The following is a 26,072-nucleotide window of genomic DNA, read 5'->3' on the forward strand; positions in this document are numbered from 1 at the left end:
TCCTCCCATTTTTCCTGATCCTCTCCTTCTCCATAGCTATGCAGAATGTGAGGCAGTTGTGGTCACTATCACCAAAATGCTCTCCCACCACAAGATCTGATACCTGCCCTGGCTCGTTTCCGAGCACTAAGTCTAGAATGGCCTCTCCCCTCGTCGTACTGAGTTAGGAAACCCTCCTGAACACACCTTACAAAAACAGCTCCATTCAAATCTTTTGCTCGAAGGAGAGCACAATTGGGTCATGTGCCGCTAAATTTAAGTTTCTTAAGTTTATGTAGAAGTAGCTTTTCCTAGGTTTCCCCCACCCCAACCTCCACCATAGTGACCATAAAATTGCATTTCCTTGCGATGTACAATTTTCATGTTTTGGTGTGGGTTTTGAAAATCATAAAAGGAAAAGCATCTCCTCAAAAGGTTTGCAGCTCTAGGAGGAAGCCAGCTGAAGGGTTGGGAAAATTCTGAAAAGTACAAACTGTTTTGACACTTTGAAATGTAATTATTAGAACCTGTAATGTAGATGCATTTTAATGCGGTGATTCATCATGGGCAAATTGACCTTTACATTGATCAGCATTATGTAAGTGTGTCATGTATGGTCGTTTCTCTATTGAATAATGCTCCATAATGCATTAAAACATATTAAAAATGCCATGACAGCCTTTGGTATCATATTTTGTGCATATTAAATAACAGCATTTTTAAATCAAACTACTCTGAAATGCTATTACAGACCTCTGCAGCAGATAGGATTTGAATGTGGGCCTCCTGCCTCAGAGGTAGGGATACTACCACTGTGCCCCAGACTGTGAATTATACTGACTGATAGTTGATAAGAAAGACATGATTTTGAAATGAGAAAACAAATCTTTGCTCATACTCCTTTTCATTTATTGGCAGACATTTTGTTTTGAAATGGGGAATGATTCTGTCCTCCATTTCAGGCAATGTAGCTGGAAGCTTTTTTCAAAATATGACAATGACAAAGACTGTGAAGGCTTGGCTGGTTTTCAATCAATAAATAACTTTAGCTCAGTAAGTGGTCTAATGATCCAAGATTGATTCTTACATTTTAGACCCTGTAATAACATACTTTTATACTGAAGAGGTTATTATCTCCCAAAATCAATGTGTTAGATATTTAAGATTTTTCAAATTTTCTTATTGGTATTGCACAACTCTTGAGATCTATGTGTATTGGATGTTGGGTGTGTGATTGTGAAGAGTGCGAGGCAAGGGGCAAAAAGGTGAGAGGGCAGCTTGGCATGGATCTGAGTGAGGGATGGAGATGGCATGAAATATCATGGGTAACTTGATGGGCCTGGGTTAACACCAGAGTTGACGTCATAGTCTTAAGAGACATACAGAACAGAAACACACCCTTCGGTCAAACTCGGCCATGCTGAACAGAAATCCTAAATTAATCTAGTCCCATTTACCAGCATTTGGCTCATATCCCTCTAAACCCTTCCTATTCATGCACCCATCCAGATGCCTTTTGTACGTTGTAACTATGCTGAAAATGTGTTGCTGGAAAAGCGCAGCATGTCAGGCAGCATCCAAGGTGCAGGAGAATCGACGTTTCGGGCATGAGCCCTTCTTCAGGAAATTCCTGAAGAAGGGCTCATGCCCGAAACATCGAATTCCTGAAGAAGGGCTCATGCCCGAAACGTCGATTCTCCTGCTCCTGGGATGCTGCCTGACCTGCAGCGGTTTTTCAGCTCTGATCTCCAGCATCTGCAGTCCTCACTTTCTCCTATGCTGTAACTATAGCAGCCTCCACCACCTCCTCTGGCAGCTCACTCCATCCATGCACCATCCTCTCCATGAAAAAGTTGCCCCTTAGATCCCTTTTAAATCTTTCCCCTCTCACTTAGATTAAATCCCCTACAGTGTGGAAACAGGCCCTTCGGTCCAGTAAGCCCACATCGACCCTCTGAACAGTAACCCACCCAGACCCAGTTCCCTCTAATGCACCTAACACTATGGGCAATTTACCAATTCACCTGACCTGCACATCTTTGGACTGTGGGAGGAAAGTGGAGCACCCGGAGGAAATCCACGCAGACACAGGGAGAATGTGCAAACTCCACACAGACAGTCACCCGAGGCTGGAATCGAACCTGGGATCCTGGTGTTGTGAGGCAGCAGTGCCGCCCCATGCTCTCTAGTTTTGGACTCCCCCCTACTCTGGGGGAAAAAATCTTTGGCTATTCATCCTATCCATGTTCTCTTGTGATTTTATCAACCTCTCTTATGTCACTCTTCAGTCTCTGATGCTCCAAAGAAAATAGCCCCAGCATATTCGGCCTCTCCCTATAGCTCAAACCTTCAAACTGTGGCAACATCCTTGTAAATCTTTTCTGAATCCCTTTAAATTTAACAACATCTTTCCTATAGCAGGGACAGCAGAACTGAATGCAATATTCCAAAAGTGGCCTAACCAATGTCCCGCAATATGACCTCCCAACTCCTATATACACTGACCAATAAAGACAAGTGTATCAAATGTATTCCTCACTCCCCTGTCTACTTATGACTCCACTTTCAAGGAGCTATGAACCTGTACTCCAAGGTCTCTTTGTTCAGCAACACTCCCTGGACCCTACCATTAAGAGCATCAGTCCTGTCCTGATTGGCCTTTTCAAAACACAGCACCTCACATTTATCTCAATTAACTCCATCTGTCACTCCTCAGCCCACAAGCCTAGCTGATCAAGGTCCCATTGTACTCTGAGATGACCTTCATCACTGCCCATGATACCATCAATTTTAGTGTCATCTGCAAGCTTATGACATGTGGTGACGGATGAGGTTTAGGATATTGTTAAAGGACATTGAGAGTTGGACTGATGAAGAACCGAGCTGTGTTACTAACCAACTCACATCCACACACACACTTCACAAATCCTCCATCATGACTCAAAATATACCACAAACAAAACCCTCGCGTGTCAGGACAAAAACTCCAGGCAAAGTCACACGTCGTTCAGATGTACACTTCAAAACATGCAAAAGTGTGCAGTTCAGATTTCTAAGGCCCACATGAAAATCTGGCCCAATACACTCCTTCGAGAATGAGGATGAGATTACCCAACATAAATTTCTGCTGATCTCGTCCCAGCAACAAGATGTGACTTTCACCTTACCTGTCTTTGGTTGATAAACTCCAGACTGCAAAATGAAGTCACTAATCTGCCTTAATAAACAAAAAATACAGTACAGCACAGAAGCAGGCCATTCAGCCCATCAAGACTGTGCCAACACATGATGCCTTTCTAAACAAAAATTCTTTTGCCTCTACGTGGTCTGTATCTCACTATTCCTTGCCTATTCTGATATCTGTCAAGATGTTTCTTAAACATTGCTATTGCATCCGCCTCCACCAATACCTCTGGCAGTGCATTCCAAGCCGTTACCACCGTCTGTGTAAAACATGTGCCTCTCACATCTCCTTTAAACTTACCCCCTTTTACCTTAAACCTATGTCTCCTAGTAATTGACATTGCTACCTTGGCAAACACACTCCAACTATCGATGTCTCTCATAATTTTGTAAACATCTGTCAGATTGCCCCTTAGCCTTCCACTCCAAGTGAAAACAAATCAGATTTGTTCAATCTCTCCCTACAGCTAAAACCCTCCAAATCAGGCAACAACCTGGTAAACCATTTCTGTACCCTCTCCGCAGCCTTCACATCCTTCTGGTAGTGTGGTGGCCCGAACTGTACGCAATATTCCAAATGTAGCCCAACTAATGTTCTATATAGCTGCAACATTACTTGCCAATTTTTATACTCTATGCTCTGACTGATGAATTTAAGCATGCCATATGCTTCCTTGGCCACCTTATCCACTCAGTGAACTGTTGACCTGTACGCCTAGATCCCTTTGTATGTTGATGCTGCTAACGGTTCTGCAATTTATTGTATACTTCCCTCCTGCATTAGATCTTACACAACACATCATCTCGCATTGTCCAGTTTAAATTCCACCTGCCATTTCTCCATTCAAATCTCCAGCCTATCCTCTGGCAAAGCTCTTTACTATCTGTAGCTCTCCCAACCTTTGTGTCATCTGCAAACATACTAATCAGGCCACCTACATTCTCTTCCATATCATATTGATATATATTACAAACACAGATCTTCAGTGAGAAAAACACCCTTCAACGATAACTCTCTGTCTTCTATGACAGAGCCAGTTTTACATCCACGTTGCCAGCTCACCATGGATCCCAAATGATTTCACCTTTTCTATCAGACTGCCATAAGGAACCTCATTAAAGGGCTTACTAAAGTCCATAACGATAACGATAATGCCCTACCCTTAATCACCTTTGTCACTTTCTTAAAATACTCAATCAAGTTTGTGAGACATGACCTCCCCCACACAAAGCCATGCTACTTATGCTAATATGTACATACTTTTCCAAATGTCAATAAATCCTATCCCTAAGAATGTTCAACAATATTTTCCTCCCACTGACGTAAGACTCACTGGCCTGTAATTTCCCAGATTACCCCTGTTGCCTTCTTTAAATGAAGGAACATTAACTATTTTCCAGCCCTCTGGGACCTCTCCTGCGCTGAAGAGGATACAAATATTTTATACAAGGCCCCATCAATTTTCTCCCTCACCTCCCTCAATGTTCTGGGATTGATCCCTCAGCTCCCTCAATATTCTGGGATCGATCCCATCAGGTCCTGGGGACTTGCCCATCCTAATGCTTTTTAAAACACCAAACACTTCCTTTTTCATACTGACATGCTCTAGAATATCAACATACCCCTCTTAGACTCGCTATCCACTATATCCTTCTCCATGTGAATACCGATGCAAAGTATCTATTAAGCACTTCACCCACTTCCTCTGGCTCCACGCATAAATTGTCTATTTTGTCCTTATATATGTATAAAATGCCTTAGGACTTTCCTTAATCCTGTTTTCCAAGGACAATTCATGGCCTCTTTAGCCCTCCTAATTCCTTTTTTGAGCTCTTTCCCACCATCTTTATATTCTTTGAGTGCTCATTGTCTAATGTGAAACTGTGTTTAACAATTGTAGATCAGCAGTCTCTGACTGTTATAAAACACAATAGCCCTGATTTTGCCATGGTAATTAGGAATAATTTCTGAGTATTCACCATCATTACATCATTAAAATTGACAAGAACAACTGAGAAATAACTTGGAAATCCAGAAATTGTTGCCAGTGATTTCTGTCCTTCTTTTGAGTGTGAGCTGGTGGACCGCCAACCATCCAATCTGCAATAATTGGGAAATCAATGAAATAGCATGCACTTCTACTCTTAGATCAGTTACCACCACATGGGCAGGCCATCAGCTTTAGCTACCGCAGCCCACGGTAGGGGTCTCCAGAACTCCTTGTCCTACAGGGATGGCGGAAGGCTCTTTAGGCAGTCACTGTGGCCCTAAAGATTCCCCTAGGGGCTTATGTCCTGAATAAGCTACATCTCAATGTTTAAGGAGTAACTGAGCTTCTTTCTTAAACAGTGTAGTCATTTCATATCTACTGGTAATGGACGTAGGTTTGCTCGCTGAGCTGGAAGGTTCATTTTCAGACATTTCATCACCTTACTAGGTAACATCCTCAGTGAGCCTCCGGAAGTTGATTGATGATGTTACCTAGTATGGTGACGAAACATCTGAAAATGAACCTTACAGTTCAGGAAGCAAACCTACATCCAGAACCTTAACCTGAGCTACAAATTTTCTCAAAACTCGCTTACTGATAATCTCCCCATTGGTTATTTTAATGTTTGTAGAAAGTCAAACTTCTCCATCCTGCTAACAAAAGCTATGTATTTTTGAGACAGCATTTTTTCATATGTACTAATTTATTACCTGTAAATTTAGATCAAGAGTGTAGGAAATTAGGTGGTTTTGACTTCTTGGTTCACTGTTTGTGAATATTTTCATGTGGTTAGCTACTAACATGGGACAGCCAATCCTACTGCAATCCCCATAGCAACACCTTGACCAACCAGAGTTGACTATGCATGGTCTGGGTTTTTTTCAGCTAAGATTGACAGTTAACAACTCCTGCCATAACTCATGGCAACAATTGACCAACCAATCAGCACTTTCGTCCCATGCTGTGTAAATAGGTGTTCCCTTTTCAAGTTTGGTTTCTTGTGTCAGTCCTGAAGAGTTCAAGACAAAAACTTTCAATTTCAAGTCTCTTTTGAGCAATTATAAGCTAGCCTCCTATTTTCTGGTCACAACCTGAATAGAAAGTATTCACTTGCAATGCAACCCATGAAAATGCCTTTCTGAAAGTGTAAATCAATATATTACATGCAGTGTGAGCCATGTATCCCTTAATTGTTTTAACACAGTGAGCACCAAGGCTAATTAGTATGTAAGTAATTTGCTTGTTATTTCTTAAGAGTTAGATGAAGGACTATTTCTGTGGCTAGCTTTTCCTGTAAGAGGAAATTGCTTGAGAAACACCAACCATTCTATGTCAAGCATGGCTGACCAGTAGACTCCTGTTTCTACTGCCTGCCATAGATGTAGCAGAGGATTAGCAGGTTGATAATGAACCTGGTTCACCAACTCGTCAATGCATCTTCCTTGAGGATCAGATCCTGCAGTGGGTTTTGAACCTACAGCTTCTGGTTCAGAGACAGGGACATGATTTTAGCACCATAACCCTCTTTAGGAAGGACAATTAGGGGGCGAGATGAAGCAGCCACCTAATTGAATGCTCTTTATCTATCTAAGGTTGAATTTGAGGGTTTGGGAGCTTTAACGCCTCAGCAGTTAATCCATGTTAAAATTCAGGAATGATAGAGGGCTGTAGGATAAATGATGAATTGGGGGTAAACGTCTGTGCCTGGGGGGGGGGGGGGGGAGGGAAGATCTTTAGGGCTGCAGGAACTACCTAGTATGCTTGCAACATCTCTCTGGAGCATGGAGCCTCCAGTTCTGAAGTTCTCCTGAACTACATGAGGCTGGTGTCCTTAGCTGGCAAGAGGCTAGAAGTGGACAGTTACCCTTGATGTGGATCTCCACAATTTAACCACACACTGCTCCCCCAACAGCAGTCTTATCCAGTGCAGGGCAGTAAGGTTCAAGCAAACACTGCAGGTCAATGTCTTTTCATTAGAAAGGTCATCGATTTGAAAGATTAACTCAATGTCTTACTTTACAGGTGATGCCTGACCAGCTGAGGATTCACAGCATTTTCTGCCTTTATCCCAGTGGAATGGCATATGATTACAAATTGAGAGGAAAAAATAATTTATTTATTACATTTATGAACAATTCAGTGCCTCAAAGGTTATAATGGTTTTTGATAAAGGGCAGAAATATCAGACTCAGAAAAAAAACTCATATCTTGTCACAAGACAGCAGTGTGACCTTTTGGAATCTTTAGGAACAGTTCATGATGCTAATGAACAAAATATTATGGACAACGGGCCTGAGATTTCCTGACTTGTATTTAATACTAGGTGTATTTTTTGCAAAAACAATTAGCAAGGATGGATTCAGGGTTCAAAAATATTCCACAGAACAAAGCTTCAAATGATGAATTTGATTAAATTTTGATTCAAGAGGTCAAAAGTATATTTTTGATATCTTCACCCCAAGCTTTTAACATGTTAGCATGTTTCATTCAATCAAAGTCTGAGCCTGTTGTGTGCTTAGGGAAAGCAACAGAAGCTTACACTGAATTCAGTTTTCAACATTTATGTAAATCAGACCTTCGAAGCAGTCTATGTGAATGTGAAACAAAATAAATTGAAGGCATACTTGAACACCCAGATTCAGAACAGCGTGTCCATGATGATGTTTTCCAGCTCATTGTAATGTCTGACTGCTGTCTGGATCCATGCCAGACAGACTGGGATTAGTGCCAGAGGTCAAAGGTCCATTCTAATGTTTTTGTCACCAGTTCTGAAGCATAAATCTGTCCCTCAATGTAAACACATCCCAGCATCCACACAGCTGACCTGTCTTGTGAGGGAGACGTTGGGCCTGTTTTGATGTCTTTTCTTTCCCATGAGTTTTTCTGAATTTGATTACTGATGCAAGTTTTCTGCCAATTGACAAAATAAAATTTGAAGTTTACAAACACTTTTCAAATATTCTAGATGCATCCGAGTCAGGAAGAGAAAAATATGTGTTGGCAAAAAGCTTACATCAATAACAGGTTCCAAAGAGCCTGCAGCACATTTGGGTTGCTGTTTTATTGAGACTATCAATTGTCAAAACCCACTCCTCTGAAGGATTTAACATGTCCAAGTTATGTTTTTAATCTAAGCCAAGGATTTTTATTAATCGTTTCACTGTCCAGAAGCTAAGCAGCTAAGTTATTCTAAATTTAGCTTTTGCACACCAGAGGGGTTGAGTACAGACTAAATCTGTGTTCCTGAAGGTGGTCATATTGTTATTTTGGTTTACACTTTAATATAAATAATGTATCATTAAATTCAGCACCCAAAGAATTCCTGAAACTTTACCCAATGCCGCCCAAATTTGCTTCAAATTGTTGCTGTCCGAATTTGTCTTTAAAGGAAGCTGGTTTTGAGCAATAGCCACATAGGTGTGCGGTCCTGTTCCAGCTCAAACATATACTTGTCCAATACAAATTGCTGACTAGCCATGGGTATGCCTGCAGGGACACCATTTTACCCACATGCACTAATTTTAGGAGAAAATACCTGGCAGATCATTCAGGCTAAATATAAGTTATATTTTTACTTAACAAACATCTTCCACAATTCCATATGCAAGGAAGTAAAGAGCTGAAAACAACCTAAAAACACACATTCTGTGTTCCATTTTGTTATTGTACCAAAAAATACAAACAGGTATGTTGTACAACTGCTAATATTGAAATCACAAACCAATAACAGTGCAGAAGTGCAATTAGCCATGTCCGATTCCCAATCTGCTATAACTGACTGGTGGGTAACTTATTGGGCAACAGTGATCCAACACAACCTTAAAAGCATGCAATTTGCTTGATGATCTTTCCTAAAAGGAGAAAGTGAGGTCTGCAGATGCTGGAGATCAAAGTTGAAACTTTATTGCTGGAACAGCACAGCAGGTCAGGCAGCATCCAGGGAACAGGAGATTCGACGTTTCGGGCACAGGCCCTTCCTCAGGAATGATCTTTCCTAAAACTCTATTACAAATATTAAACATTCAAAAAGGCAGCTAATAATTAAAAACTACTTATGCTTATGTATTGACACATTATTAAGCAATATAAAGCCAAAAGACAAATACACCATTATGTACTTTACATTTTCATGAACTGGATGACTGGAAAATTGTTCTGTTTACTCAGTAACGATGGAATGGTTACCTTAATACATTGGTAGCAGAGCAGAAGGATGGTGCACATGCAGGAACACTAGCTCAAAAACTTGTTGCTCAGTTATTGAAAATGCACCAAAGGAAAACTGTAGATTGAGTGGTAGATGATCCAGCCTGTGAAAAATTGTCGTTTTCAACTTTCAAGTTAGTATTCTATAAACGATCGTTTAGATCAGTTGGCTGGACTAGTGGTGTGTAATGCCGTGTGGGTTCAATGTCTGCACTAGCTGAAGTTATCAAAAAGGTACCATCTTCTCAACTACACTCCTGTCTAAATGTTTCTCAAGTTAGAATGCAGCCATAATGACAAAACAACTCTCCGATCCAATAGGACTATAGTAACTTTATCTTTACACACAGGAAACAAATTAAATGGTTTGCAGTTTTTGTGAAGATTTGTAGTTCAGGTTGAGGTTCAGGTTGTAAATTTGCTCGCTGAGCTGGCACGTTTGTTTTCAGATGTTTCGTCACCATACTAGGTAACATCATCAATGAGCCTCCGGTGAAGTGCTGGTGTTCTGTTTCACTTTCTATTTATGTGTCTTGATCTCTTAAGGTGGGTGATATCGTTTCCGGTTCTTTCTCTCAGAGGTTGGTTAATAGGGTCCAAGTTGATATGATTATTGATGGAGTTCCAGTTTGAATGCCAGGCCTCTAGGAATTCCCATGCGTGTCTCTGTTTAGCCTGTCCTAGGATGGATGTGTTGTCCCAGTCAAAGAGGTGTCCTTCCTCATCTGTATGCAAGGGTACTCGTGATAGTGAGTCATGTCTTTTGGTGGCTAGTTGGTGTTCGTATATCCTGGTGACTAGTTTTCTGCCTGTCTGTCCGATGTAGTATTTGTTACAGTCCTTGCATGGTATTTTGTAAATGACATTCGTTTTGCTGGTTGTTGGTTATAGGCTCCTTTCAGTTCTTCAGTAGCTGTTTCAGTGTGTTGGTAGGTTTGTGGGCTACAATGATGCAAAGATGTGGGAGTAGTTCTGGTTGTCATCTCTGAGATGTCTTTGATGTATGGTAGTGTGGCTAGAGTTTCTGAGCGTGTTGTGTCTACTTGTATGGATTTGTTGTTTAAGAATCAGCGGACTGTGTTTATCGGGTACCCATTCTTCTGCTAAATACGCATTTTTGTTCTGCTGCTTGTAGTTCCTGGGTGCTGCAGTGTGTTGTGGCCCGTTTAAGTAAGGTCCTGATGCTGACTCATTTAGTGTTGGGATTATTGCTTCTGTAGTTAAGTATCTGATCATTCCAACACCCACAAACGAGGCTGCATCGGGACATTACTTAAATGGGCCATAACACACTGCAGTACCCAGGAACTACGAGCGATGGAAGAAGAATACCGATACAGCGTATCCAAGAAGAACAGGCACCCAATAAACACAGTCCACCGATTCTTAAACAACAAACACAAACAAGTAGCCACAACACGCTCAGAAACTCTAGCCAGCCACACTACCATACATCAAAGACATCTCGGAGATGACAACCAGAACTACTCCGACATCTTGGCATTATTGTAGCCCACAAACCTACCAACACACTGAAACAGCTAATGATGAACCGAAAGGACCCTATACCAACAACCAGCAAAACGAATGTCATTTACAAAATACCCTGCAAAGACTGTAATAAACACTACATCGGACAGACAGGCAGATATGTAATAAACACTACATCGGACAGACAGGCAGATAACTAGCCACCAGGATACACGAACACCAACTAACTACCAAAAGACCTGACTTACTATCACTAGCATTCTTACACACAGACGAAAAAGGACACCTCTTCGACTGGGTCAACACATCCATCCTAGGATAGGCTAAACAGAGACATGCACGGGAATTCCTAGAGGCCTGAACTCCATCAATAAACACATCGATTTGGATCCCATTAACCAACTTCTGAGAGAAAGAACTGGAAATGGTATCACCCACCGTAACAGACCAAGACACATAAATAGAAAACAGGACAGAAAACCAGTGATTCACCAGAGGTTCACTGATGATGTTACCTAGCATGGTGACGATACATCTGAAAACAAACCTGCCAGCTCAGCGAGCAAACTTAGAACCCAAATTAAATTGTATTTAATAGAGTAATGAACTACAATCAGTGTGGCCTTCTTCCTTCTACAAAGTAACTGATGTTGGTAAACTAAACTGCTGTGGTGAATTGCTTTTGCCCGAAACATCGATTTTTCCTGCTCCTCAGATGCTGCCTGACCTGCTGTGCTTTTAAAGCACCACTCTGATCTAAACTCTGGTTTCCAGCATCTGCAGTCCTCACTTTTGCCTTATGTAATATCATCTTTAGCGTGTCAACAGCAATACATCTGATGGGGAAGTGACATATGCATTAACAATTTTTACCATGACAAATGATACTCACTTCTTTGAATTTCTTGATAAACATTTCTGTTGAAACAAAATATCTTTGATCACTATTCCCGTATTTGAAAATTTGTTGAGTAAAAGCATGATGCTTTAAAAACATACTGTATTTAAGGGAGTTTAACAGCTGTGATACCATATGCTGAATTTTTCAATAGGTGACAGAGGGACAGAGATTGGGGATGTTTCCAGGTGCCAAACCAACCCCTGGCAGGTAACACTTATGTTCCGATGATGAGTCAGTGGTTTCAAAAGATTAACTCTACTTTCTCTGCACAGAAGCTGAGTTTCTCCAGCAATTTTTGTTTTTGCTTCAGGTAACACTTACTGTCATTTTCACAGGAGGACTGCCCTTAATTGATTCCCAGCTAATTCTGTCAAACTCTTGAAGCTGAAACAGAGGAGTTCCAGAGCAAAAAGGTGTTCATTCCCAGAGGATCCCAGAATCCCCGTGTCCATAACATTCGATCTTAATAGGTCTTTAAATGACCATATTATTTACCTGCTGCTTGCAACCCTGGGGTTGCAAAACTGACCTACAGATTGGAGACTTGAAATTCTACACCCTCTCTTCTCACATCCAATGCCATTGCATTGTAAAATGTAAATCCCACATATCTAGGTAGAATGTTTCAAATGTATGATTTACCGTTAAATGACAGTTTTAAAATATTATAAGATCTGATCCCCTGCGACTCCCTAGGAACTACTATGAGGTCAAATGGATTTTCCTGCACTTTCGTCCCAAATGTCTTACTAATTACACACTTCACTCTGATGGCACCCCACCCATCCAACACTAACCGCATTCTCCAACTCACTAGTTGCCACTGCTTGAATATCCTGGAATCCCTGGTATCCAAACCATATTTAAAAGGCTGTTGTACCCCTTGTAAAATGCTCGCATTCAGGAATTACCTTACATGGTTCGGGATACATGGAAGACAAGGGGAAATTGACACTATTGTTGAAACTTTATTGCTGGAACAGCACAGCAGGTCAGGCAGCATCCAGGGAACAGGAGATTCAACGTTTCGGGCATTAGCCCTTCCTCAGGAATGAGGAAAGTTTGTCCAGCAGGTCAAGACAAAAGATAGGGAGGAGGGACTTGGGGGAGGGGAGTCCCTCCTCCCTATCTTCCATCCTAGCCTGCTGGACAAACTCCCCCCATTCCCGAAGAAGGGCCAATGCCCGAAACGTCGACCCTCCCGCTCCCCAGACGCTGCCCGACCCGCTGCGCCCCTCCAGCAACACATTTCCATCTCCGATCTCCAGCATCTGCAGACCTCATTTTCTCTTCAGGGACATTTCAAGGCTGAGAAGGGGTGCAAAGGTTAAACAGCACCTATACCTCAATCGCGTTAAAAGAGTTTTATGAATGTAAAGCCACTCTAGTTGCCACTGCTTGAATATCCTGGAATCCCTGGTATCCAAACCATATTTAAAAGGCTGTTGTACCCCTTGTAAAATGCTCGCATTCAGGAATTACCTTACATGGTTCGGGATACATGGAAGATAAGGGGAAATTGACACTATGCTTTGCTGAAGAGGTCCCAGTGGATGGGGGCAGGGCAGAGAAGATCCTTCTCCCCAAGGACCAGCAGAGGAGGACAAGCCTTGCAAGTCTGGTGCAGCATTGGTGGGGTCTCCGCACTCCTGAGCCATGCTGCAAGAAGGTCAATGACCCTTTCCATTCCGCCAGGATGCATGCAACCATCTTCCCCCTAATACCTCAGTCTCACTTCAGCCCTGTTACTGCACCCATCTCTCCCAGCCTGACCTAGATTACAAAACCCTTTCTGGCCTCTGCATTGCCCACTCACTTATTCAGGACACCTCACCACTTTCCCAGTGTACAAACAGACATGTTTACACATTTACAGCTCCATTTTGATGTTGTCCCTTCTTATTTACATCACAATGGAAGGAAACAGCAGTCACTTCTCAACTCGTGAGTCTCAGGCTCAGGTTCTTACTGTTGGTGAATTCACAAAGTACACATGCCCTTCTATGAAACCCACCCTGTCAACTCCATAAGCTATAAACTTCCAAAAGTCCTAACACAACTCATCTAATTGAGTCCTCATCTCTCCACTTTACCCCCTGAACCCCAGGCATACTGACGTCAGACCTAGCAGTACATTTCCACCCCCCCCCCCACCTCCGCAATGGAAACCAGGCTGTTGCTGACTGTCAATGATGTAGGCATAATATGAAAATCAAAGTAGATACAAAGTGAGTGAGAACTAAGACAGCAAATAGAGCAGCCCTGCGTTACAGCCTGGTTCAATCCAGGTGCTTGACTCTGTGTGTGTTAAGTGTCTTGGCAGTAGCACTGCCATGAGAAGTGCTGGCGCACTCATACATGCCCCACTGAAATGGATTTGAAGATGTGCCATGTTGATGCAGCGAGGCTCTTATGTGTTGGATGGCAATGCCCATGGGTGTGGGGAACATGTGCACCTGGAGATGCTGGGACCAAGTGTTCGAGATGGAGGCCCGGATGAGCAAGCAGTGAACTGGAAGCACCCGGTAGCCACACTGACGTCCATATTGGGGATTGACGACGTTGAGTTTATAGCCGCCAGGTGGCAGTATGGGAGAATGCATATCGAGAAAGCAGGATTATGTAATAATGCGCTGCTCATGAGGGATAAACCATGTAAGTAGGCCTCTTGTCACTCACTAGTGAGAATCCTGGTTCACTGTCCAACATTTGGTTGAAAAGTGGAACCTTTTGCTCTCAACATTAAGACGGTCCTCAGTGGAAATCTCCTCCCATTTTCCCAACTTTCTTGTTGCAGCCCATGTCATTCAGGGATCTGGAGGATTCCACCCTCTGACTTTTCAATATTAAAACTTAACAAAAAAACTTCTGGAGTGCATGTACTGCCCCAGAAAAATAAATAACACCTTTGAAGATTAGATTAAATAGAAACAGAAAACACTGGAGGCACTCAACAAGTTTGGCAGCATTTATGGAGACAGAGACCGAGTTAACATTTCAAGTTCAATTTGACTCTTCTTCGAATATCAAAACTGAGATCAGTGTTAATGCCCTGAAGTTGTTGAACTTGCTGTTGAGTCCTGAAGGCTATAACGTACCTAATTGGAAAGTAAGGTGTTTTTCGTCCAGCCTGCACTGGGATTTGCTGAAGCACTACAGTGTGCTTAGGATAGAAATGTTGGCATGGGAGCAAAGAGATTTGTTGAAATGTCAAGCAACTGACATTCTGGTAGAAATCCTTATTAAAGGATTGGGTTTGTTTGACCGAATAATTTTTGCCTGTTCTTACACTTTAATGATTTTGCAATCTGGCCACAGAGAGTAAAAATTGGCTCATCCGAAATCAAGCTATAGAGTTTTAATTTAAATATGAGAGAGCTGAAGGTGGTGGCACATCCCCTGAGGAAGCTGGCTTATTACCAGGACTCCAATTTGATACTATTGCTTCTCTGGTAGTGGCTCTCAGCTAAGTCCCTGGAAGGGGACTGTTTGTAATCCATGGGAGTGTTGTGAAGCTAAGAAGTAACATTCCTTATAAGATTAATTTTTTCCTTATATTTCTGGTGCTGACTGTTTATGAAGCTGCTTCCATACCAGAAATGCCGCAGCAGGGCAGACCCAAAGGTCAATGCCATCACATTTTCTAGAGGGGACCTAAAACAAATGTTAAGCATTTTATTTACATGCTTTGGGAACTAAGAATAGAATTGCATTTGACATATTTCAGAAATCACTGGAAAAAGCCTAGCACAGAAACATTAACAGTAAAATCTATTGCAAACTGGAGGAGTAGCACCTGATTTTCTGCTTAACATTGAATTCACCAACTTTAGACCATGAACTGTGCCCTCCATTTTGATTAATCCCACACCATCCCCACCCCCCACCCACCTACCACTTGCCCCAGCCGCTTGCTGGTTTGCATTTGCTCTTAGCAGATCTGATCTATTTTCTACACTTAACACTTACCGTTAACACCTAATCTTCATCTTAATCTCTTCTCTACTACCATGAACACTCCCATTGTCCAATGCTCTTTGCACCCTTACTATTTATTCCACTTGCTGCTCCTTCCTACCTTTACATCAGCAAATAAACCTATCAATTTTCCAGGCCTCTTCAGTTCTAAAGAGGAGCCTCATTAGACTCAAAATGTTAACTCTCTCTCTCTCTCCACAGAAAGTGTCAGACCTGTTGAGGTTCTCCAGCACTTTCTGTTTTATTATTGCTGAGTGTAACGGCCTCTTAAGAAAGTAAAGTGTCTCATAAAGGGAAGCTGGTGCTTTGCTTGAAGACTGGGAAAATTCCACCTTGAGCGATGGAGGCTTTGTATTTCTATGTTAAGCTTGTTCCTTGGTTTATTGCTAGTTACAGACATACACTGAACTCTTGACTCCTGACATTGCTCGATATACATATTAGTTGTGCTTAGCATTTGATTGACAGCATGGTAAATATAAAGTCTACCAGCTGATATCCTGGTGAGGCAATGAATTTTGTTTTATTCTTGTGCAATGAACTATGATGGATAAATCATCTATCGATTTTGTGATGTGTAAGGTTTAGTCATTTGATTTTGTTTCATTTTGTTCTAATTCAGTTTTCACTTATTAATTTCATAATAAAACTACAGATGTCCCAGCCTTTGCTCAATATTAACATGCTGTATCTGACTGAATAAAACTCCAGATTTTTTTGTGGGGCCGAGGTCATTGTTGGAGTGACATTGCAATGGGGCAGCAGATGGTCTTTGATAAATAGTACATGTGCTGCACCAGTGGTGTTCCTGTCACTGAAATTGGCCCTCAATCAATCAGCCAGAATTTCCCATTTTATGTTTGTAGAGCATATTGCCGTTGTACTGCACGTGTGAAGTTGTAGATATAAAACTGAAATAATGCTATAAAAGCAGGCTTCTACTAAACTATCTGTTGTTTAATAAGCGAAGTTATGAACTGTTCACAAAAAACACTTCAATATACTGACAAACAAAAGCATTATCTTGTACAAAGTAACCCTATGATACCCCATTACTTGTCATGTGGTTATCTACATTATTTGCTTTTGTCGCAATGCAGTACACTCTGAACTTCAGGGATAAACAGAGCTATCACCAATACATTCCACAAAAAATAATATTGATAAGATCAAAGACAATCATCAGTAAGACTCTCAAAAGGAGAACAAGGATAAGCACTCTGGATTCTGAAAATCTGAAACAAATCCAGAAAATACTGAATTCAAGCCCAAGTTCATGAGTACCACGGAAGAAAATAGAAGAAATGTTTGTAAACTATTCTTTATCTTTTAATTTCAAGTTTGGGTGAGGACCATAAACTTGTAATTACTCTCTTTTCTCTTTATCTTGCAGAGTCTTGTAAATACATCTGGATGTGAAACAGAAACTATGGCCAGTATAGAATTAATTTTATTTAGGTGACTAGATAAACTGCTGGCAACTTGTCTTCTGCTTTCTATCATCATTGCAGTTCATGGATCCTTTACCTCACACTTTCAGTCATCTATTATACATAATACACATTTAATTTGCCTACGTCTGGTTGTATAATTGAGATAACATCTGACTTTATGTGTTGTTACATTTACCACATTTATAGGATCATTACGGTTTTGAGCTGTCTGTTTAAGTTGAACTAAAATGGAGTAATGAAGTGGATCTTGTCATCTCTCTGATTTTAGTTTTGCCTGACAACAAGTCTGGGTGGCTTGGTTGCTACGGTGACAAGAGACTTTGTGATTGTGGGTAACCTGCCAGTCTCCAAATCTCACAGAAAGGTGATAGGAATGTTAGTTTTCATAAACAGTTGTATTTTAAACTCTTAACTCTAATCCAAAATAGAATTGGGAGTATAGAAGATAACTGTTTCGCGTTTCGCATACTAAACCCATGTGCTTCACATTGCATGGTGATTAAGGGGGATAAGTCCATAGAAAGCCTTTGTTGTATCAAGGTACAGGGCTCTTCAGATATTACAGAGATGGTCCTTAATAAACATTCCACATGCTGCACCAGTGGGGTTCCTGTCACTGATATTGGACCAGAGACAAATCAGTCTGCAGCAGTCTGACAGACAACTATATTGCACCTGAAGCAGCTAACATGCTGACTCTATTGTTCATCAGTTTGTACAAGGTAGGTGCGCCTGCTCGAAGTGAAGAGTGATTGAGTTTGTGAAGTTGGTGAGGTTTTATGGACCAGATCAGAGCCACACAAAATATTTTAAGAAGGTAACCTAGACCCTAATGTTTTCTTATTTTAAAGACAAATATGTGTTCTAGATGCAATCGATTGGTCAAACTACTTGACATTAAGCAAAACACTACTTATTCAATGCTATAGTTAAAGTACAACAAAAGAAAGAACTTAGAATAATTTCACTCTGTTGGAAGACTTAACAGAATAACAGACAGAGTAACTGTTACTGATTAACTGTTCCAATACAGTAACATCCTATAAACACATCCTTTGGGCAAAAAGGCAAATTTCAGAAAACAGATTTTCTCATACGCGAGGCCCACAATTGGAAGAGAAACCCCAGCTTTTGGCTATAATCAAAAGAGGGGAAATAATAGCCTCTACTTCTTTAAAACTCCAGCAACTTCTGCTGAACCTAAAAGCAAAAAAAACCTAGAAATCTTAGTTTGAGAGAGCTGGCCACATGCATCCAGGCAGCTTCTGTTTTTCCAACTTTTAGAAAAAACCCAAGGCCTCACAAGCTGTTTATGTTACCAGACTGCTCGCCACCTCTTGCTCAGTCTCTCCCTTAAAAGAAACCAGGACAAAATACATCTCTTAAAGCCACAGAGGATTTAAAGAAGACTAGAAGATGTGCCTGGTCTAGGCCAAAGGAAAGAAATTTCCATTGTAACCCTCACAGTGAAATCAGTTCTAGGATTAGAAGGAACAGAAGGAAGCAAGTCTCTGAGAAGGAACAGAAAGGAAGCAAGTCTCTGAGAGCTGAGAATAACCTTGGAACAGTACAGGGGGAATAAAGTGCCCAGTTAAGAAACAATGTAATGTACAGTCAGTTCTGATATAAAATGGTAGTTCTGTTCACGTATTATCCTGAGTTATGAGAAAATCGCGTAATAGCAGCAGCACTTAAATTAATGGGGTCAGAATTGCATTAAAAACCAATACACGCTTTAAAAGTTCATGCTATAGAAACAGTGTCACCAATTCGTCAATTGTGTTACAGTGAATTTGTATTAAGAATACGTGTGTTATAGCACATGTGTAACATAGGCATGGGACTGTTGGCCATTTTAAAAGTTAAGCAGAGAATCTCCCTTTCTGTAGTTTAGAGAATACATTATCTAAACAATAGTCAAGAGGAAATGTTGGATTTAGTTTGTAAAAATCATACACCTTAAAATTGTTGCGCGATCCTTTCAGTCAGTCAAAAGAAAGTCAAATATCTTGTCACAAATGCGTGGTCTCCTCAGGGATCACTAAACTATGTAGAAAATGAAGACTACATGAGTATTCTTTATAAATGTAAGCAGTTGCCGTGGCAGCCTCCAGAATGAAGTAAATGTGATGGTTGATGGCATAGATTGCTGGGGTGAGGTCTGTACCTATCATAGAGACAACCTGCCTTGGCAAGCCCCAGTATGTGACTATGGGGAAGGTGGAGGGAATAAGGATTATAGGACAGCTGCTTGTACATCTTTTCTAATGGCCAAGTGTGCAGCAACCGAGGCAGAACTCAGAGCAGGCTGAGCTCTTAGCCTCCACAGAGGGAGATGTTGTAAAATGCAAGGTAATGATGGATAAAAAGAAAAAAAACTTAATGAACATCCTTTCTTTGGACTTTTTATCAGTGCATCTACCATACCCATGAGACTGAGATGCAGATAATGATTTATGTGACAATTTCTAAGAAATTTATATGCTCTCACACATGAGCCGACTTACAGTGAGACATGCTACATTTGAATAAATGCACTGTGTTTTTATGCTTTCAACAATGGCACAACACATCTCTGTGTCAGCTACAATTACAGGACGAGGATGAAAAATGACCTCTTGCTGATTGATTACACTATTAAAAGAAAGGGAGTCACTCGATCAGTTTTACAGTGAATTGCTGAAATGCAAGAGCTGCACAATCACAGATTCTGGCAAATTCATTTATGGCTTGTAACGGTTAGATGTGATTGCCTAGTGAGAATGTAATTTTGGGCATTTCATATCAAGTTACTTATAAATCTGTTTGCTAAGACCGGTATAAAACAATGTTTCAGCGCAGAAGCTGGAAAATGACCTAACTTTGGTAAATGGAGATACAGAAGAAGAGAATACAATGAAGAAGGCAGTTAAATCTATAAGCTGCCTGAGCTCTTTGTGAATTCTTAAAGACTCTTATTTAAAGCAGGATTTGACCACCTGTTGTAGTTATGCTGTAGTTCATATTTACAACAACTATTACAAGAAATGCCCTCAGTACACACACATGGTTTATAATGTGTGCATTTAAGATTTAAATGATCTCCTGCTGCAGTTAGAAAACCAAAGTGGTATTTAATAACAAACATGGGGAGGAAAATCCCATGACTATCTGAAAGCCTAAAGGAAGAGTTATAGACTGGGAATCAGCTTTAAATTGTTGTGTTATTCTATATTACCACCATTCTTAGCTGCATGTTTTCTACAAATGTGCTCTACATACCCCGTCCAGAATGCAATTAGTCTTTGGTTATCCTCTGTATGCAGATTATCTGAATCCTAAATGCATTTAATTGCTTCCCATCTGCTCTTTACATTCATGTCTGTACTTCTGATTTTTGTTTATACAAGATGCAATTCCTATTAGCTCAAACTGGTAAAGCTTGCTTCTAAATTGTGTCTTCAAGCTATTCTGTGCATTGTAACATTGATTTTCAGTGAACTATCAGATACTCATGACCATTACCATATGGCCAATAGTTATCTAAGCAGTGGTGTGATAGAAAGGTGCTGAACTCCAACAGTGGGGGCAGGGGGAGGAGTAAGGAGCACACTTTTGTCCAAGGGGAGAGAGGAAAATCAACAATTTTCATTTGTTCTAATGGAAGTGTGCAAAAACTGTCAGCATTTATCCATTTCCAGGGACAAGCATCAAAGTATTGTCGCAGTCAGTGAAATGCATTGTGGGAACTGACATGTAGTTGCCGCACTCGACGTCTGGGAGTGTGGCAACTACATTAGTCTTACACCAATTTGACTACAATAATGCAGATTTTAGGTGCATGGAATTATAAGATTCTAGATTAGAGTGGTGCTGGAAAAGCACAGCAGTTCAGGTAGCATCCGAGGAGCAGGAAAATCGACGTTTCAGGCAAAAGTCCTTCATCAGGATGAAGGGCTTTTGCCTGAAACGTCGATTTTCCTGCTCCTCAGATGCTGCCTGAACTGATGTGCTTTTCCAGCATCACTCTAATCTAGAATCTGGTTTCCAGCATCTGCTGTCGTTTTTAATGCATGAAATTATAAGACAATGCAGACAATTTAATCGGGGAGGGGCAATAATTACTGTAAGTAAAGCAGTCACGTGACAAACCAGAAGTTTCCCGTGTAAGTCGTGCAAGAGTTGGCCCCTTTGTTATCTGTCACGTCCAGCAGTATAAAGAATTTAAAAGGGTCACACATACAAATAAATCACTCCATTGCATTTCAAATAAATGAGAGGAAATGTTGGTGGGCATAAGTGGTGGGGAGGTAGGTGGGCAGTGGTGATATGGGGAGCAATGTAAAATGAGTAAATTTGAAGATAATGAAAAATCAGATTTCTTTTCAGAGCATTGGTAGAATACAATGTGCAAGGGACTGAAAATAAAGACGGTTAAAGTAAATGATAACCCATATTTATTTACACAGTTCACATGCATCACTTTAATGGGCCTCAGTGGGAGTTTAAAAGTTCTGGCAAGTGTATGTTTAATGCATCATGCAGATTACAAAGGAGCTCGTGCAATGACAACAGTACCACTAAGTGCAGTTCCTCCTACAACAATATTTCTTGGCTCTCTTTGCTTTCTAGATTTGATGACCTGATACCAGATATCTCACTGTTGGCAGCCAAGAAAAGTATCTCCACACCCAAACCTATTTTGCTAATGTCTGATCTGATTAGAACCATCTTATTAACTCATTACTGAACAATTTGCTAGAAACAATCTCCTCTCAATTCATGTACCTTCTTCAAAGCTCTATTGATTTAACTCTGAAAAATCAGGCCCCAAGATGTGTGTCTTACAATCATGGAGTCATCAAGTGCACTGTGTAAACATGTACTTAACATTATACAACATATGTAACCAGTCCCAAATGTATGCCAATATAGAGACTAAATTTACAGCACAATGTGGGGTAGAATTTCAGGGCTTTAACACCAACATAACATTTAATTAATTCATCAGACCCAAAATATCAGATGATTTAAGTATGGAAATCAGTGAAAGAAACTTTACTGATCCACTCATATTTATTGGAAGATTTTGGTGCTGCAATGTAGTGTCTCTACCGGCCAGAAACTCCTGGTTCAAGTCTCATTTGAGGGCTTGATGGCCAAGAAGGTATATCTATACTGAGGCCAAAAACTTGGGCCTACTTGTAGGTCCTCAGACAAATGCCAATGCCAGGCAGTAAAAGCACATGAAGGAAACAAAATTGGAGACCATAAGACATAGGAGCACACATTAGGCCATTCAATCCATCGAGTCTGCTCTGCCATTCAATCATGGCTCATACGTTTCTCAACCCCATTCTCCTGCTTTCTCCCCATAACACTTGATCCCCTTGAAGATCAAGAACCTAGCTATCTCAGTCTTGAATATATTCAATGACCTGGCCTCCACAGTCTTCTGTGACAGTGAATTCCATAGATCCACTTCTTCTTCTCTTGCTGAAGAAGTTTCTCCTTATCTCCGTTCTAAAAGTCTTCCCTTTACTCAAACACTGTGTCCTCGGGTCCTAGTCTCTCCAAGCAATGGAAACATCTTCCCTACATCTACTCTGTCCAGGCCATTCAGTGTTCTGTATGTTTCAATTGGATTCCACCCACCTCCCCTTCATTCCTGGCACCAATCTCGTGAACATCCTCTGAACACACTCCAGGGCCAGTACATCCTTCCTGAGACATGGGGTCCAAAACTGCGCACAATACTCCATATATGGTCTGACTAGAACCTGATAGCATCTCAGAAGAGTATCCCTGCTTTTATGTTCAAGTCCTCTCAAAATAAATGCCATCATTGGATTTGCCTTCCTAACTACTCACTCAACCTGCAAGTTTACCTTTGAGAGAATCCTGAACTATAACTCCCAAGTCTCTTTGCACTTCAGATTTCTGAGTTTCCTCCCCATTTAGAAAATAGTCCATGCCTCTGTTCTTCCTACCAAAGTGCATAACCTCACACTTTCCCATGTTGTACTCCATCTGCCACTTCTTTACCCACTCTCCTAACCTGTACAAATCCTTCTGCAGCCTCCCTGCCTCCTCAATGCTACCTGTCCCTCTACTTATTTTTATACCATCTGAAAATGTAGCCAGAATGCCCTCAGTTCCTTCATCTAGATCGTTAATGTATAAAGTGAAAAGTTGTGGTCCCAACACTGAACCTTGTGGAACACTACTTGTCACTGGCTGCCATCCTGAGAAGGTCCCTTTTATCTCCACTCTCTGATTTCTACCAGATAGCTAAGCTTCTAACCATGCAAGCACCTTGCCTCAAACACCGTGGGCCCGTATCTTATTTAGTAGCCTCCTGTGCAGCATCTTGTCAAAGACCTTCTTGAAGTCCAGGTAGATAACATCCACTGGTTCTCTATGGTTAAACCTGCTCATTACCTCCTCAATGAATTCTAACAGATTTGTCAGGCATGACCTCCCCCTTGATGCAACCATGCTGACTTTGCCCTATTTTACCATACGCCACCACTATTCATAGCTCTGGACAATATAGTTGCCACAACAACTTGAACATCTTGGAGAGCCGGTTGGCTCAGTTGGCAGGAGAGCCAGTCTGAATCAGATCAGTGCCAATTACAAAGGGTTCACTCTGCTGGGGTGCACTAAGTTCCTATATTCTTGTTCTCCTCATGGTATTACAGACTCTACTCAGTTTATTTCATATCCTCAGGGTTCATGGAAATGTAACCTTGCTGGAAATGGTCACCGATGCAATTTCTATAGTAACAGGAACTAAATGGTTTTGGAACCATAGAAAAGTAGAGAAAAAGGCCATTCAGTCCATCATGTCTGGCAGTGAAATCACTGATGGTGCAGGATTGTACATCTAGGAATGTTTCATGTGCTGAAATAAATATTCATTCTGTCACAACTACTGATCACTTTCCAATGATCAAAACTTCTCTGACATAAGTCGTTATTGTCCTACCACATTCTTCTGTCAAATTAGGTTTCAGGGATGTGTAAGTACATGTATCGTGTGTCCAAAATCAAGCCCCAGCTCTTAACCATCTCAGCTTGTCTTCCTCCTCTTCTTTCTGAAAGCCCTAGGTCTTCTCTTCGCTCAGCACAACTTCTCTGTGGTAACACTCGGTGTTATTGCTCCATCTCTCCGTATTCTCCACAAGCTCACCTTGTATTTCTCTGAACCCTCCAGCCACCTCGTTTAAGATCACTTTGACATTCTTCTTTGGTCCAACGCTTGTCGATATTCTATGCAATGCCTCAAATTCCACCTTACCTACTCTGCAACTGAAAGCCTTAAATATGCTTTGATCATCTCGGAATTTAACTGCTCTTACCACTCTCTTTCTAACCTCCCGTCCAACTTGTCCAAATCTCTGCTGTCTGAGTCATTCACAGAATGGTATGCAAATGTGCAACTGTCCTTTTTGGGTGAATTCAAAGACGTACAGTGCAGTAAGTGCAGGCAACTTAGATTGGTCCCATGGATGTACATTTTCACCTGTATGTGAATTGATGCTGGTGAGAGATTTTGACAGATAGCTAATTCTTACTGAACAATACCTCTTGGGTCTTCTGCTTGTTTGGCCAGTTTTCTCAGGGCTGCAGCAAAGCTGGCTGTATGAACTCCTCGAGCACTCGGGGTCCCATGAGATGAATGACTCCCATTTGTAACAGCTGGTCCGTTCAGAGAGGAAGGAGTTAGGGGGTTCACAGTTGCTGTTGTCCTCTGCGTTGCCGAGATCATGCTGAGTGACGATGACTTTGGCTCATGGCTCATGCCTGAAGGTAGAGACAATTGTAACATTAGATTCTAAGAAAACATTCATGAAACTTCTTGCTGTACATTTAACAGGAACCTACCCTTCTCTTTGTCTTGAAGTATTGATAAAAAGGAAAAGTCTCTAAACTGCAGCACTGGTCTCAAGTTTAAACTTTGCAGTAGTGTCGACCCAGTTTTAACAATGTTCTGTTTTACAGCAGCTTCATGCTAATCATGTTTAAGCAGGCTCAGGAAATCCTTCCAGCACTTACAGAGCTGGAACAGCTGATTAGCAGACAAAGGACACGCTTCATGCCTCACTCCTTTAATCACCTTATGGCTTACTGTATATAGCCAGCGCTGAGTCACATGATCACTCAAGGCTGCAATAATCCTTAGGCTTTCTGAAGTCTTTTTAAACTGACACCAATGTGTGATTCTGACACAATTGAAGATATATTGTTATTTTTAAACTTTATCCTATTCTTTGAAAATGTAACAGGGATCAGATTTGCCCTTGCCACTTGGGTTCACTCAATCCTTTCACTGAAATCCATTTTGGAATAAAAAGCTTCCAATTCTCATTCCAAGCCAGGGAAATTCGGAAAGGTTTGAGAAGTCAGCATTTTACAATTGCTCGGAGTTAAACACACTCAAATCAAAGAAATTTTTAGAATATTGCGTGCAATTCTAGTCTCTTTCCTATCAGAAGGACTAGATTAGATTACTTAGAGTGTGGAAACAGGCCCTTCAGCCCAACAAGTCCACAGCAACCCACCGAAGCGCAACCCACCCAGATCCATTCCCCTACATTTACCCCTTCACCTAACAGTACAGGCAATTTAGCAAGGCTAATTCACCTAACCTGCACATTTTTGGATTGTGGAAGGAAACCCACGCAGACATGGGGAGAATGTGCAAACTGTACATAGGCAGTCGCCTGAGGTGGGAATTGAACCTGGGTCTCTGGTACTGTGAGGCAGCAGTGCTAACAACTGTGCCATCCTTAAAGGATGTTGTGAAACTTGAAAAGGTTCAGAAAAGGTTTACAAGGATGTTGCCAGAGTTGGAGGAGTGTATGGAATGAGCTGCCAGAGGAAGTGGTGGAGGCTGGTACAATT

At 41.2% G+C, this 26,072-nt stretch overlaps 1 protein-coding gene across 9 annotated transcripts in view; it reads right to left on the reverse strand.

Annotated features, from left to right (window-relative positions):
- Positions 1-26,072, reverse strand: part of LOC122564415 (genetic suppressor element 1-like) — a 301,389-nt gene that overhangs the window by 84,534 nt on the left and 190,783 nt on the right. For 7 of the 9 annotated variants that reach the window (XM_043719243.1, XM_043719246.1, XM_043719245.1 and 4 more), the window contains one exon: positions 24,753-24,971. The exons of 1 other annotated variant lie outside the window; for it this stretch is intronic. In XM_043719243.1, the coding sequence (XP_043575178.1) occupies positions 24,753-24,971 (219 nt within the window). Of the gene's footprint in view, positions 1-24,752; positions 24,972-25,052; positions 25,253-26,072 lie in introns of those variants that run through there. One more of the 9 variants, XM_043719249.1, reaches the window with a different exon arrangement.

The sequence above is a fragment of the Chiloscyllium plagiosum genome, chromosome 29, assembly GCF_004010195.1.
Source record: "Chiloscyllium plagiosum isolate BGI_BamShark_2017 chromosome 29, ASM401019v2, whole genome shotgun sequence".
Lineage (NCBI taxonomy): Eukaryota > Metazoa > Chordata > Chondrichthyes > Orectolobiformes > Hemiscylliidae > Chiloscyllium > Chiloscyllium plagiosum.